At 50.8% G+C, this 14,190-nt stretch overlaps 1 protein-coding gene across 2 annotated transcripts in view; it reads left to right on the top strand.

Annotated features, from left to right (window-relative positions):
* Positions 1-14,190, top strand: part of LOC112113603 (rho GTPase-activating protein 39-like) — a 129,562-nt gene that overhangs the window by 62,175 nt on the left and 53,197 nt on the right. For both annotated transcript variants that reach the window (XM_026656749.1, XM_026656750.2), the window contains exon 2: positions 4,803-5,201. In XM_026656749.1, the coding sequence (XP_026512534.1) occupies positions 4,803-5,201 (399 nt within the window). The remainder of the gene's footprint in view (positions 1-4,802; positions 5,202-14,190) is intronic.

Genomic DNA, 14,190 nt, shown 5'->3' with positions numbered 1-14,190 from the left:
TGAGGAACCGTAGGGGGGAAAAATAAACACGGGGGTTCCTCACACCTTCTTGTCAACTGCTGGAAATGGGCCATTTTGATTACCACTACAAAAAGTTTTTTTTTTTTTCTCTCCTGCTGGTAATAGCTCACCTCAACTGATCACTCTCGTTATAGTGTGAATGGTAACACCCATTGTTTCATGTTCTCTGTGTATATATTATCTTCCTACTGTATTTTCCACTGCATGCATCCGATGAAGTGGGTTTTAGCCCACGAAAGCTTATGCTCAAATAAATTTGTTAGTCTCTACAGTGCCACAAGTACTCCTCCTCTTGTTTCAGAGCTGAATTCTTGCAAACTGCTGCTGGCAGAAGGGATCTTAAGTACAATGCTGCTGAATTAATAGTTTGATCATGCAACAGGGGACTTTGCCATTTTTCTGGTGTATGTAAACGCTGTGAAACTCCCTCTCCCTTCCCTTGCTGAGCCATGATGCGAGTCACTTATTCTGCACTGCTGGCCTAACTCTCCTCTTCTAGACCCTCCACTGGCTCAAGTAACCACATCCCTCCCTGCCCTCTCCCACAAAATATATCTCCACCCTTGTCCCGTGTCTTTCGATGCAGTTCTTCCCCTCAGCCTGTCTTGACAGCTCCTCTTGAATCTCTCTTGGTCAGCTTTAAGCTTGGCCTGGCTGAAATGGAACCGCTGACCGCTTTACTCCCCCGTCTCTTTATCACTGCTGACAACACCACCGTGTCACTCATGCCCATAACTTGGCTCCTCCCTCTCTCTCGCCCTCATGTCTAGGCTGTGTTCACACTTTGCCGCTGCTTCCATAACATCTCTGAGATCTAGCCTTTTCTTTCTGTTCACACAGCTCCATCCTGCTAGGCCCTCCCTGTTCCCTGTTTGAATCCTGCAGCGGCCTCCTGGCTGGCATTCCTGATGCCCACACCACCCCCCAGTCTGTTCAGATTGCTGCTGTAGAGATTACGTGCAGGCTGAAAGGACAGAGATCCTCTCCGCGGGTGTGGAGAAAGGACAGAGTGCTCTAGTGAAACACACCCCAGCAGTGTCCCCTCCTCTCGGTATTAACGTACACATTTGAATTAGTCAGTAACTAGGATTAAAATAACCTGAGACTCCCTTCTGCAACCTGCACCTTGCGGGAGATCCAGGCTCTGCGTGAGTTCCGACAGCTGGCTGAGAGCCAATTGCAGGTTTTGCTGAGGGCCATTTGAGAGCAAACGCCAGCTTACTGGGAGTATTTAGCTTTGTCTGTGGAGAGGCGCTTAGGTGGTGACTTGCCCTGGCAATGTGTATGGTGGTCACGTGGGCTGAGCATTATGCTTCTCCCTGCGGGGGTGGGGGAAGGGGCACGTGCACGCTAAGTTTGGGGTGAATACTGGGGCTAGTGGGTCAGCCTCGGAATCCCATCTGGAGTATCCTTAATTCTACTTCGGTGTTTATAAATGATGCGAACACCCCCGCCTCTGGATGGAGAAGTGGCCTTGCAGGTGAGTGGAAGGCTACTCGCTTCCTGCTGGACCCCTGGCTCCCCATTTCCGAACTGATCTGTATGGGAGGCCAGCAGAGTGGGGTGTGTGGGGGGGATGGGCTGTGGTGCCCCGAGGGCTTTGATGTCACACAGCTTTGTGTCTCTCCTGGGACAGTGACATGAATGAAAACAAGCTGCCTGGGCTCTCTTGGTAGGTGGACGTGATCCTGGGTGATTGGGGACACGCTAGAGTTTGGTGGGGATGGGCCAGCTGCCCTCAAAGTGGTTGGCAATTTGAGCCCCTTCTTTTTATTTCCATGATAATTTCTGACTCTTTCTAAGTGGCTTTGGCCTTGGTGATTGTGACCATTTCTCTCTGGCATGGGCCTTGCTTCAGTTCCATAGGGCCAGGCCATGATCCAGGCTGGAGGTTGCAATATGCTCTCCATGGGGCTACATGTGAAGACCAGCCAGAAGCTCCAACAGCTGATCGGGAATGGCCATAAAGAGCCTGGTGCACGAGTGGGTTCTTGGTCCCTTCCAGGTGCCATTCAAGGAGCTGCTGTCAGTATTTAAAGCCCAGTGTGGTTTGGATCCTGGCTGTCCAAGAGGCTGCATCCCTCTCATGCTCTGCCTCAGCAGTGAAGCTGGCTGTTGCCCTCTAGATATAAACTGTTGGGATCTGAGATCAGAATATTCTGTGTGGAGGGCCCTCTGCTAGGGCGTGCTGTTCCTGTGGGTCGGACTGGCCCTAGTTAATTACCCTTCTCTCTTCTCTGGCCCAAAGGCATGAGGAAGGGATTTTATATACAAAGTCCACTCTTGTCAGCTCTGGCTTGGCTTTTGGCAGTGTTTTAACACATGTTACAGTGCCCAGGACCAGCTGCAATGGGTGCGTTTTACAATTTAGAACACACATGAAAGAGTTAATCTGCAACTTGGTGGTGAGCTGTGTGGGGGTTGATTTAGTTTGCGCTCTGTGAATGTGCCCTTGTCAGTGTGTAATTGTGCCGCACCATGACCGCGGTACAGGCACCAGGGGATTTTTGTGCTTGGTCTTCATCTCCAAACCAAGAGGCTCTCACTCCCAGGCCCACCTGTGCTATCCTTACCTGGGTTAACAGAAGTGAGAATTGCCTTGAATGCTGGGGGGAGGTGTTAATTGGAAAGGGAGGTAAAACGACTGCCAGTGCCCAAGCGTGGGACCTGTGAAGGAGTTGGTGGGTTTTCTGAATTGTTTGGCCCAGTTACCCCCAGTGGCTAACAAATATCACCTGACTGACCAGCCTAATGCCTTACAGTGATCTTAATATCAAAGAGCTGGGCTCTTAAAACTCCTCCCAGGAAGAGCCATCAAGTGAGGCTAAGCCCCTGCAGACGAATGCAGATGTTAGGGAACAATCTGCAGATGTAGTCTAGCGTTGCTATAGCATTCCTGGCCCCTGCCCATTACTGAGACTTAATACTGGGCCTAGTGCTGGGTGTACTATGTCTTTCCCAATATGCTCGTCTGTTGGGCGTTTGGCCGGGCTATTTACTATTGTACCGGCCCAGGGCCCAGGCAGAGAGCTCATCGCGGATGGGTTGTTAGTCCCGCTCTCTGTGATCAGCTGAGCTTTTGAGTTGTCCTGCTTGCCCTGTGCATTCTAGTGGCGCACGGTATCTCACTTCTGTAGGGCTTGTGTCTTCTCCTCCCTGCAGGGAAACTCCTCCAGTTCCTTGGCTTCCCCAGCAGGCCAAACCTTCAGAGAGACCCTTGTAAATGAGACCCCTGCGGGCCGGCCTTGGGCACCTGCTGCTGTGCTGTACTCTGAGCACACCGTCAGCCATGCTTGTTACCAGCACACCACCACTGGTTCTGTTTCTGCACCTTCTCCAGGAACGTCTTGCCAGCTCCTTCCCATGAAAGAGGTCACCTTTCTCCAGGGTCTTCTTATGGGCTGGCCTGCCCAGATCCAGCCCTCTCCTTCCTGACTCACCTGTGCAGGGGAGAGGAGTTCTTGCAGCCCTTTGTTCAGATGAAAGTGAACCAAGTGCCGTGTCTGAGCAGTTTGTGCTTTTAATTCAGTACAGTTTCTGAGAGGCCTCCGAGACGGGCAGACTGCAGACCCCTTGGTCAAACTGCATGGGAATGAAGGCCAAGACTTTCAGAAACAGGACCCTAAAGTTAGGCACTTAAATGAATGGCCAAGTGCAGAACACCCAGTTTCCCCATTAACTTCAATGGTAAAAATCCCACTTCAGTTAAATCAAAATAGGGCACTATGAATCTGAAATAGCAGCATTCTATTTCCCCAGATCTGCACTGAACAACATAGCTTGTAAAAAGAACAGGAGTACTTGTGGCACCTTAGAGACTAACAAATTTAAACATAGCTTGTAATTCACACCTTTAGGCAGGTGCCAGTCTTGTGTGCAAGGCCGGTCCTGAGGCCCGATTTCCTGCAGCTGTGCAATGTGTGGTGGCTGCAGGTTCCCTGACAAAGCAGCAACACTTGGGTCACACCTGGAGCCTTTGTTTATGCATGTGAGAGCCATGGCTTGGTATTTCCTGGCACTCAGACGTGAATGCCCCCAGCCTCTGGGTCCTCTGCCCTGCCATTGCTGTTCTGGCTTGTTGCAACCCCTCTGCGTGATCCTCATGGGCTCAGCAGAAAGGCAGCCTGAGCTATTAGACTCTTTGTTGAAAGGGCATGTGCCCTTCTCTGCTGTTTTCTGATAGTGCCTGGAAGACCAGGCTGAAAACAAAGAGGTTTTTCTTCTTGTGCTGTTACACTAGAAATCAGACCCTCTTGAGGACAGAGGGCTTCATAGTGACTGGAGAACTAGTGTGTATGAAACAAATGGCTAATCAAGGGAATGCGGAGCTAAGTGGGAAAGGGGGTTTTGGTCACACTGTTTAAAACCTGGGGTCATGTTGAACCTGTGTCAATGACTAACTGCTGTCTTGGAAAGAGGTGTCTTTGTTAAGGATTGAACAACTGCCTCCCTTTGCCTGTGGTCCTGGAGCGACTGCAACAACCTGACACCTCCCATGCTCCTCCAGCTGAACACGCAGCCTGGACTTTATTGTCCTGTGGGTCCAAACAATAAGCAGGATGTGAAACGCTGTGTAGGCCTCCTTTCACCAAAAAGGTGTCAGCCCAATATAGCTCCCCCTTCACAGAGGTCACTGTAACACTGATCCAGAGCCTGGTTGCCTGTTCCTACCCCGAGTCCTGGCCCAGGGACTGACAGGCAGCTGGCTGCGTGCCCGCGGGGTATTCCGGTTGCCTTGTGGCCCCCGCCCAGACTGACTGTGCCTTTCTTTGCTGTTGCAGCTCGGATTGGGTGGAGATCATCGAGCCCCGCTCTCGGGAGCGAATGTATGTCAACTTGGCCACCGGTGAGTGTGGCTGGGAGCCACCTCCCAACCTGAGAGTTCGCCAGTCGGACCAGAAGCAGTGGTGGGAGCTCTTCGACCAGAACAACAATCGCTTCTATTATTACAACGCCATCACCCAGCAAACCGTATGGCACCGGCCACAGGGCTGTGACATTGTGCCACTGGCACAGCTCCAGGCCATGAAACGCAGGTCCCAGTCTGACTGCAGGGGGCCTCAGCACACGGACAGCACAAGCAGTGATGGGAGAAACACCCCGGTTCAAACGGCCCTGCTGCAGGAGGTGGAGAAGAGCAAGGGGCAGAGCAGTGCAGAGAAGAGGCCAGACCCTGGAAGGTAGGGAAGGCTTTGTACTGCCTACAACTTTCTCCTGCGTAACTGCTGTGCAGCTCTCTGCCCTGCAGGCACCGGCTGCTGGGTGTGGACTCGGGGACTGAGGACGCAGCCTGGGAAGCTGGGCTGGCTGGCTGGACACCATGCCCTGCGCTGGGGGTTGGGCTCCCCGCTGGGGAGAGCTGGCTAGACGACAGGCTGCGTTCAGTGCGCTGCGATCGGGGTGAAATGCTGGGATCAGATCTAAGGGTGAACTCGGGATGAATCATTCGCTCCCCCTTGCTGGACAGCTGGGGCTGCACAGTGGAGAGGCTGCCAGGAAAGGCCGAGCTACCGAGCCACAGACGCAGGCTACCAGCTCCTTATGTAGAGGGTGCCAGGCAGGAGACTAAACCTTTGGGGGCAAAGCCTCTTGGACTACACCGGGGTCTTGGGCTGGCGGGTTCCTTTCCTGTCACCCTGCCCCAGCCCTTTCTCTCTGACAGCCTAGCGGGGCTGCCATGGAGCTGGGGCAGAGCTCACGGTCACTTGCACACGTCAGCCAAGGAACAATAACTGGATGCTAGTGTGTTTGGCTAAGAGGCTTTGTTTTTACTCCGAGGAACTGGTCTGACAACAAGCGAGTGTGTTTCTTGTTGGGATTTTGCCAGCTGTTGTCCCTGCTTTCCCACTCCCCCAGCCCTGCTGTTGACATGGGCACGTCTCCCCCGCCTTGTGCATGGTGTGCTCCACGCACGTTGAAGCCCTGGGAGGGAGGTCAGGAGACTCCCCAGGAGGCCTTCACCTGGGCTCGCATTGCTGTTGTGCACAGTGCTCAGGTAGTGTGGAGATATGGGCAGTGTAAATTCCCAAGGGGATTCACAGCTTGTGAAGCTGCAGCCCAGAGGGGCAAGTGACTTGATCAAAGTCCCCCAGGAAGTCTGGGGCGGAGCTGGGAACAGAACCCAGGTCTCCTGGCTCCCAGCCCTGTGTCGTTACCATTTGCAATAGCTGAACACAGTCGCCCTTGTTGTGAGCCAGTCTTCGTTCATGGCTGGCTCTTTGGGGCAGGCGATGTCCTCCTGCCTGTGTGACTGGCATCTAGCATGTTGGGGTAGTGCTGTGCAGCAGGAGTTGCAGGGAAGAAGGAAAGATGGGTCCAAGGTGCCTCAGACTCTTTTCCCTGCAAAATCATGGCGCAAATCCCCCTGGCAAGCGAGTTTTCTCTGAGCCAGTGCATGTCTGGTGGAGTCTGGCAGTGCTGCTGCCAGGGGTCCTAGTGAACAGCCTGCTGTATGCTAGACTCGTTCGTGGTGTTGCCTAAAACCATATTTCTTGGGGCAAAACTCCTAATGTGCCCTGACTAGATTGTGGGTTGAAATCAATGGGCCCTAAAGCTGGAGACTCTGAGATCGCACTTCTGCACATCTCTGCCTCCACAACACTGTGATGTGTGCTGTGCTCTGCCTGGCGAGCTCTCCCGTCACCTTCCTCCCCCACTCACAGCAGGCTCTGGGGCTAGAGGACTGGGCATGGCCCCTAGCTTGCCTTCCATTTTCAGAGGGCCAGTTGGAGGCAAGGGGCCAGCTAGACCTCTCTACTTTTCCCATTTGCTGCTGCTGTGGAGTGTCTGGCTCCTGCGGGGCCGCACTTTCTCCATCTGTTTCATTACATCGGCGCAGATTAGGAAATGGCTCTCGTGCTGCCATGGCTCCCATGAATCCTCTGGGACAAGAGTGGGAAAGACCTGAAACTCTGATTGGGGGGAGCCAGGGCTGGGTTCAGGGATTTTCCACTGCTTCCCTCTGATGGAGAGAGTTTCCAGAGTGCTCTGACACTGCCCTCCTGAGCGACTGCTGGCCTTTGAGCCACTCAGACTGGAAGTTACCAGCAGCATGCACAAAGCGTGTGCCCGAGTCTCCCAGTCCAGGCTGCAACCCCAATTCCAGCTTCCCTGGCGTGCAGGGAGCAGCGTGGCCGCCTGGCCACCCCTCGCCTCCCGACTGCAGCAGTGTTGAGTCTCGTGGTGGCTGGGCACGAGCACGTGTATCAGAATGAGCAGAACTTGGGGGTCCAAAGCCCCCTCGAAAAGGGACCTGCTCTCCTGTGCTGTAGATTACTCCGGAACTGGCCACGTCTCTCCTGTTGGCCTGTGGCTCTGCTGATGCGTCACTCACACAGCTCTGCCAAGGGAATCCAGCCAGTTAAAGGGCTATCTCTGCAGAGCACAGCACATCCCAGCCCTTTGTAAAGGCAAAAAGAGGCACAGCACAAAGTCCAGGGAGCAGGCTCTCCCACAGTGAGCTGTGAAAGGGCCGTAAGCTGGCATCATGACCTCTCTCTGTATCAGGCAGTCTGGTTCTGGGAGAGGGACGTATTCGGGTTCTTACTTATTTGTGCCCTTGACAGCGATGAAGTGTTTCTCCTGCCCGCTCCATCCTGGTCGTACCCTGTGGCAACAGCTTATGGGGCTCTTCCAGACCAGGGCAGGCAGCTGAGAGGGACGGGGAGCAGTACAGTCGACACAACTATTGCCCGGTCTGTCTTTCAAAATTGTTCTGCAAAGCAAACTCGCCTGTGAAGGCCAGTGTCCTGCAGGGGGAGTCACCCAGGACTCCACTGCACATGGGCACGTACCTTCCAGACCTTTCAGTGCGTGCCCAGGACTGGAGCTCGCCAGGCAGGAGCAGACAGGCCGTGGTTCCAGTGGCTGGGAGTAATTCCCCTGCAAACATCGGACATTCCAGGAGTAACTTCCTACCTTTCGTTAGCTAGTCAAGTATTTCCAAACCCAGTACTGCTGCCAGAAGCAGCAAATGCCCAGCTGACATTGCCCTGGCATTCTGCACTAGGGGAGCCTGCCCAGGCATCTATTCCAATAATAAGAGTCTACCAAACCCGCCTGCTTTCCGTTGCCTGCGTGCTTCCCCGCAGACACAGACACAAATGTGTTCTCCCTCCTCCTGAGGCAGGACATGGTCCTGGAGCCCTGTCAAGAGAAATCAGATACAATAGTGGTTGTAACGTGGCATATTCATAAGTATTTGCACCCAAGACAATGAGGCATTTATCTTTAGAAACAGTGCAGATGGTTGGTTGGCTCTCTCTCCTGCCCCCTCCACTAGACAGTTTTCTTCCCTTTCTTGTCTACTCATCTCTCTTCATAGATGGGCTAGAAGGGACTATTGGGGTCCCCTAGTCTGATCTCTCGAATAAGCCAAGCCAGAGAACCTCACCCCACAGTTCCTGTGGCGAGGAGAATTACTCTGTCCTTTGTCTGTTTCATGCTCTGTCTGTTTTTCCACTAGGAAACAATTCTTTGTGTGTTCTATGTTATAACATCTGCCGTGCCGGGTAGGTAGGGATCCGGCCTGGCCATTCAGCACAGGGGGGGCTGGCCCATGTCCTAACTGGGTTAAAAGCTAAGGTGGGAACACAGTTGAAACATGCTCTGGTTCTGTTTATACTTCAAGACCTAGCAGTTGTCACCTGCTCTCCCAATGCCTGTGCTGAGAAGAGTCTCTCCCTTCGCTGGCCCCTTGTGCTGCTTCCTTCTCCCGCCAGGGCCAGCGGCCCGTTCTGGAGATGGCCCTTTGCTACCCGGCTGATGTTTTGGGGCGGAGTGGCTGGCAGGAATTGGCAGCTGGTCATTCAGGCGGGGAATGCTGCTGTGTTTCCCAGAGGCCTTGTGGGGAAGGCACTGTTTGGTCACGCACTCTGGCCCCTTGTGTTTTCTCCCCCCCTCCTTCCCAGCGCTACCCAAGCCCTGCCTCCAAAGCAGGGTCCCCAGCTGTGCCAGGCGGGGTACGTTCTCCGTCTCTGAGAGCAGGTGCCTAGGGCTTTGCTAACCCCTGAGGTGTGTCTACACAGCAAAAGGCAGCTAGTCTCTGAGCCGAGCTGACAGACTCGGGCTTGTGCTACCGCGCTGTAAATAGCAGTGTAGATGTTGCAGCTCAGCTCTGAAGCCTAGGGAGGGGGTGGGTTCAGAGCCCGAGCTGCAGCATCTACACGGGCATTAGTAGCGCGGCAGTGCAAGCCTGAATCTGTAGGCCCGGGCTGGGAGGCTCGCTGCCGCGGGCTGTGAAGACATACCCCAAAAGACCACGTGATTTCTCCTTTTCCAGCGCAACGCTCCACTCAGCAAACAGTACCTGCCTCTGCTGTGTCAGCACGAGTGAGTAGTGCAGCCACTCCAGCACCCTGAATCACAACAACAGAGGTGCAGATTGATTGGCAAAGCAAAGTAGAAACCACTTTATCCTTTCAAGGGCAACTGATTCTGAAGGCAAACGTTTCTTAGTTACTGGGAACGAGGGGGCTGCAGAGTCCTGCACATGTGGCTGTTCATGGGAATCGAAAGGTTCCTGTTGCCACTTGGAGGGTCAGGCAAGCTGTCACCCCAGCTTGGGGAAGACATGTTACACCCAGCCCAGAGAATGGGGAAGGGTAGTGGAATTTCCGTCTCCATCATTGTTCCTTCGCTGCCTTCATGAAGTCACCACCCATGTTCAAGCTCAGACCCGGTGATGGGTGCGTGAGAGAGAAGATAGACACCGGTGTCTTCAAAATCAAAGTCGGCTTCTTGCCAGCACAGTTATCCTGTGGGAAAGAGTGAGGCACTCCCGGGGTGAAACAAGCGGCCGGAGTTATCTGTGATTGTGCACAGCTCTCCAACCCAAGCCCTGCTGGGCTGTTCCTCTGCCTCCAAGGGAGGGTGAGAGTGGGGGCTGTGTTAGGTTGCATCTGTTCTAGCTTGTCAGGCTGTCCTAGGAAGGAGAGGCTCAGGTTTCAGCATAGCAGGTGTGGGAAGCTTGAGAAGAGCAGGAGGAAGATGGTGCCAGAAATAGAAAGGTGAAACAGTAGCCCATGGACTGACTGCTTCAGATCTGAGAGCAGGGGCAGTTCTGCCAGAGAATGGGAAGAGTCCCAGCTGAGCCCACCCCAAGGAGTGTCCGTCCCCTCCGGCTGGCACTTGCTTGACTTGGACTCTGTACAAGGGAGAGCCTGAACTCCAGCTGTGTGGCAGGCCCAGGCCCAGCCAGTTGGGGAGAGACCCCACAATCCCCTGGTGGGGAAAGCCTTTTGGGGGTGTTTGTTTATTTTCATTCCTTGTGACCCCAAATCCTGCCGAGCCGTGTGCAGAGTCCCCACTGTGCCCTGCCCTGTACAGCTCCCAGCCAGGGGAAGCTGAGACCCAGAGGAGCACAGCTGGGCCTGAGGAACCTCTCCTGACCACTCATTCTTCAGGAGTTCTACTGCACCCCATTATCTACCCACAAGCTACAGTTGGGGTCTCAGCTGAACTTCCTAGAGACCACAGGCTCCCTAGCAGCAGTATGTGGCATTGTGGGCGCATGGTCAATACACATCCAGCACTGTTGTGTGGTCTCTGCAGGCCAGCCCCAGTGCAGAAATCAAACCATTGCCCTGCTGTGGGAGTGTGGAGGGCCCTAATGACTCAATTGTGTCAGCAAGTGCTGAGATTTGCACTTAGAGCAGGAATAAAAGCCTTCGTTATGTTCGTTTAGCACATTTGCTCTTTGTGGGCCAGTTGCATTTTCAGTCATATTTGGGATCAAAGATTTACTAACTGCTCATTTCAAAGTGAGCCTCTGAGGCCGCCCTGGGATGGAAACACCTCCTGGGGTCCTCCAGCTAAAAAACTACAGTCCTGAGAGAACTCCCAGCATCTCTCACACGGATGTCCCCATGATAGCTCAGATATGGGCCTAGGGTATTCACTTCAATACACTATACGGGCTAACGGTTTTAAAGTAACCCAGTCGCCATCCAGCATCAAACAGAGTTAAACAGGTTTGGGGTTTGGGATCCAGAGAGCTCAGCCTGCTTAGTCCCATGGTAAATGCACCATTGAACATCCTTTTTAACCTTTTATTAAAGGTAAAGGAAAGAAGGAGAAACAGTGTTTGAAATGTTAAGTGTTAAATAGGCTTTTCATTTTAACAACATCCCTTGTTCCCTTTCCCTTTAGGTGGAGAGAGTTTTAGAAGGTAAAAGCATCTTGTTTGACAGTCACCCAGATGGTATTAAAGATGGCAATAGCTGTCCTTTGGGGAAAGAGAAGCGGTTAGCTGAGATGGACTGGAGCTGGTGTTACAATCTGATCCTGTTTCATCCCAGGTGGTGCTTTGGATTCAGCTGGGGCTAGTAGAGGTGATGATGTCATCTAGGTCCCTTTCTCTCTGTCCTGGTCTGGTCAGGACATCTCTCAGGATCAGAACAAGGAAGGTCGGGGCCCCAAAAAATGGTGGGGGTGGCAGCCATGATGGTGAAGCTAACATAGGAACATATGAATGGCCATACTGGGTCAGACCAGTACTTACTTTCCGACAGTGGCCAATGCCAGGTGCTTCAGAGGGAAGTGATCCATCCCCTGTATCCATTCCCAGCTTCTGGCAGTTAGAGGCTAGGGATACCCAGCCTTGTGGTTGTGACCCTGCTCATCTTGGCTAACAGCCATTGATCGACCTGTCCTCAATGAACTTACCTAATTGTTTTTTGAACCCAGGTATAGTTGTATAGCTTGCTCTAGTAGCCAATTTTTCTCCCTAAAGATTCTTTAAGGACCCACAAAGGGAATGGTGGGACAGAAATTTCTCATTATTTTGTCCACCAGTTAGGCCTAGTATGCAACACACCAATTTTGGTTCACTGATTTCTGGTCCCACACTTTTCTTGTTTACCAAGCATGATCTTGAGTTCTATCAGTAAGCTGTTTTGTTTGGACTGTTTCAGTCTTTGTCTCCCTTTCATACCTTTTCCCATCAACATTTCTAATTGTTGTTCAAGTACATCACAAGCAGGAAGCCAGTCAAGCAATCAGTGGAGCTACTGGATGACTGAGGTGCTAAAGGAGCACTCAAGAGCAATAAGGACATTGTGGAGAAACTAAATGAATTCTTTGCATCCGTCTTCACTGCAGAGGATGTGAGGGAGATTCCCACACCTGAGCTATTCTTTTTAGGTGACAAATCTGAGGAACGGTCCCAGATTGAGGTGTCAGTAGAGGAGGTTTTTGAACAAATTGATAAATTAAACAGTCATAAGTCACCAGATGGGATTCACCCAAGAGTTCTGAAGGAATTCAAATATAAAATTGCAGAACTACTAACTGTGGTATGTAACCTATGGCTTAGATCAATTAATGTGGCACCAATTTTTGAAAAAGCTCCAGAGGCTATCCTGGCAATTACAGGCTGGGAAGCCTAACTTCAGTACCAGGCAAATTGGCTGAAACTATAGTAAAGAACAGAATTATCAGATATAGATGAGCACGATTTGTTGGGGAAGAGTCAGTGCAGCATTTGTAAAGGGAAATCATGCCTCAACAGTCTATTAGAATTCTTTGAGGGCATCAACAAGCATGTGGACGAGGGTGAGCCAGTGGATATAGTGTATTTGGACTTTCAGAAAGCCTTTGACATGGTCCCTCACCAAAGGCTCTTAAGCAAAGTAAGCAGTCCTGGGATAAAAGGGAAGGTCCTCTCTGGATCAGTAACTGGTTAAAAGATAGGAAACAAAGGGTAGGAATAAATCGTCAGTTTTCAGAATGGAGAGAAGTAAATAGTGGTGTCCCCTAGGGATTGTACTGGGACCAGGGCTGTTCAGCATATTCGCAAATGATCTGGAAAAAGGGATAAACAGTGAGGTTGTAAAGTCTACAGATGATACAAAATTACTCAAATCCAAAGCAGACTGCGAAGAGTTACAAAGGGATCTCACAAAACTAGGTAACTGGGCAACAAAATGCAGATGAAATTCAGTGTTGATAAATGCAAAGTAATGCACATTGAAAACATAATCCCAACTGTACGTAAAAAATGATAGGGTGTAAATTAGCTGTTACTACTCAAGCAAGGGATCCTGGAGTAATCACGGATAGTTTCCTGAAAACATCCACTCAATGTGCAGCAGTCAGCAGTCAAAAAAGTAAACGGAATGTTAGGAACCATTAGGAAAGGGATAGATAAGAAGACAGAAAATATCATAATGCTACTATATAAATCCACTAACACCTTGAATACTGCATACAGTTCTGGTCACCCCATCTCAAAAAAGATATATTAGAATTGGAAAATGTACAGAGAAGGGAAACAAAAATGATTAGAGGTATGGAACAGCTTTCATATGAGGAAAGATTAATAAGACTGGGACTTTTCAGCTTGGAAAAGAGATGACTAAGGAGGGATATGATAGAGGTTTATAAAATCATGAATATTGTAGAGAAAGTGAATAAGAAAGTATTATTTACCCCTTCACATAACACAGCTCCAGGTCCTCTGGTTGGTGGACAAGAGAATAGTGTTGTTGGAAGTGGGTTGAGTTGGGTATCATTTGAAAGCCCTTTCTCCCACAAACACCAGTGGTACCAAACATGACATACCTAGAACAATTATGTAGATAGTTGAAAAATATTTAAAAGTTGACTTTTTAAAATTATACTTTAATAGAGGCATGTTAAACATGCAGCCCTCACAAAGTTACATTTTGGGCCTCAACTGACAGTGCTGTGTTAACAGTTAATGCTCTGAACGTGAGACCAGATTAACTGTTTGAATGTTAGATTACTGTAAATGGAGGGAGTGTTCCAAGTTGGTTTGCCATCATCGGCAAAAAAGAAGCCGTTTAGTGGTACTGATTATCAGCTTTTTCTATTATGTCAAAAGAATTGTAATGAGGCACCATTTAAGAGGTCAGCATCAAGCTAGAAATGACTGGAATCCATCCACGAATGACGTGCATGTAGTCACATAACCTACATTACATAACATAATTACTTTAGGCTTGTAATTAATTTATTACACAATCCTTGGTTTTATTTTGGTCTTGACCATCTTTAGGTATCAATGGGGAGATGAAGAGTATCGACTAGTAACTCGCTGTTTTGGAGAATACCAGTATAGTAGACTTGGTTAAACACAATGCTTGGTGATATCTTACATGCTGTACGAAGCGCACCCATAAGCTGAATTTGGCAAGGTTGGAGAGGAAG

Source organism: Terrapene carolina, unplaced genomic scaffold (genome assembly GCF_002925995.2).
Source record: "Terrapene carolina triunguis isolate 2854851 unplaced genomic scaffold, T_m_triunguis-2.0 Scaffold233, whole genome shotgun sequence".
In the NCBI taxonomy this organism is placed as follows: Eukaryota; Metazoa; Chordata; order Testudines; family Emydidae; genus Terrapene; species Terrapene triunguis.
The sequence above is the reverse complement of the archived record's forward strand: the minus strand, read 5'-3'. Positions and strand labels throughout refer to the sequence as shown.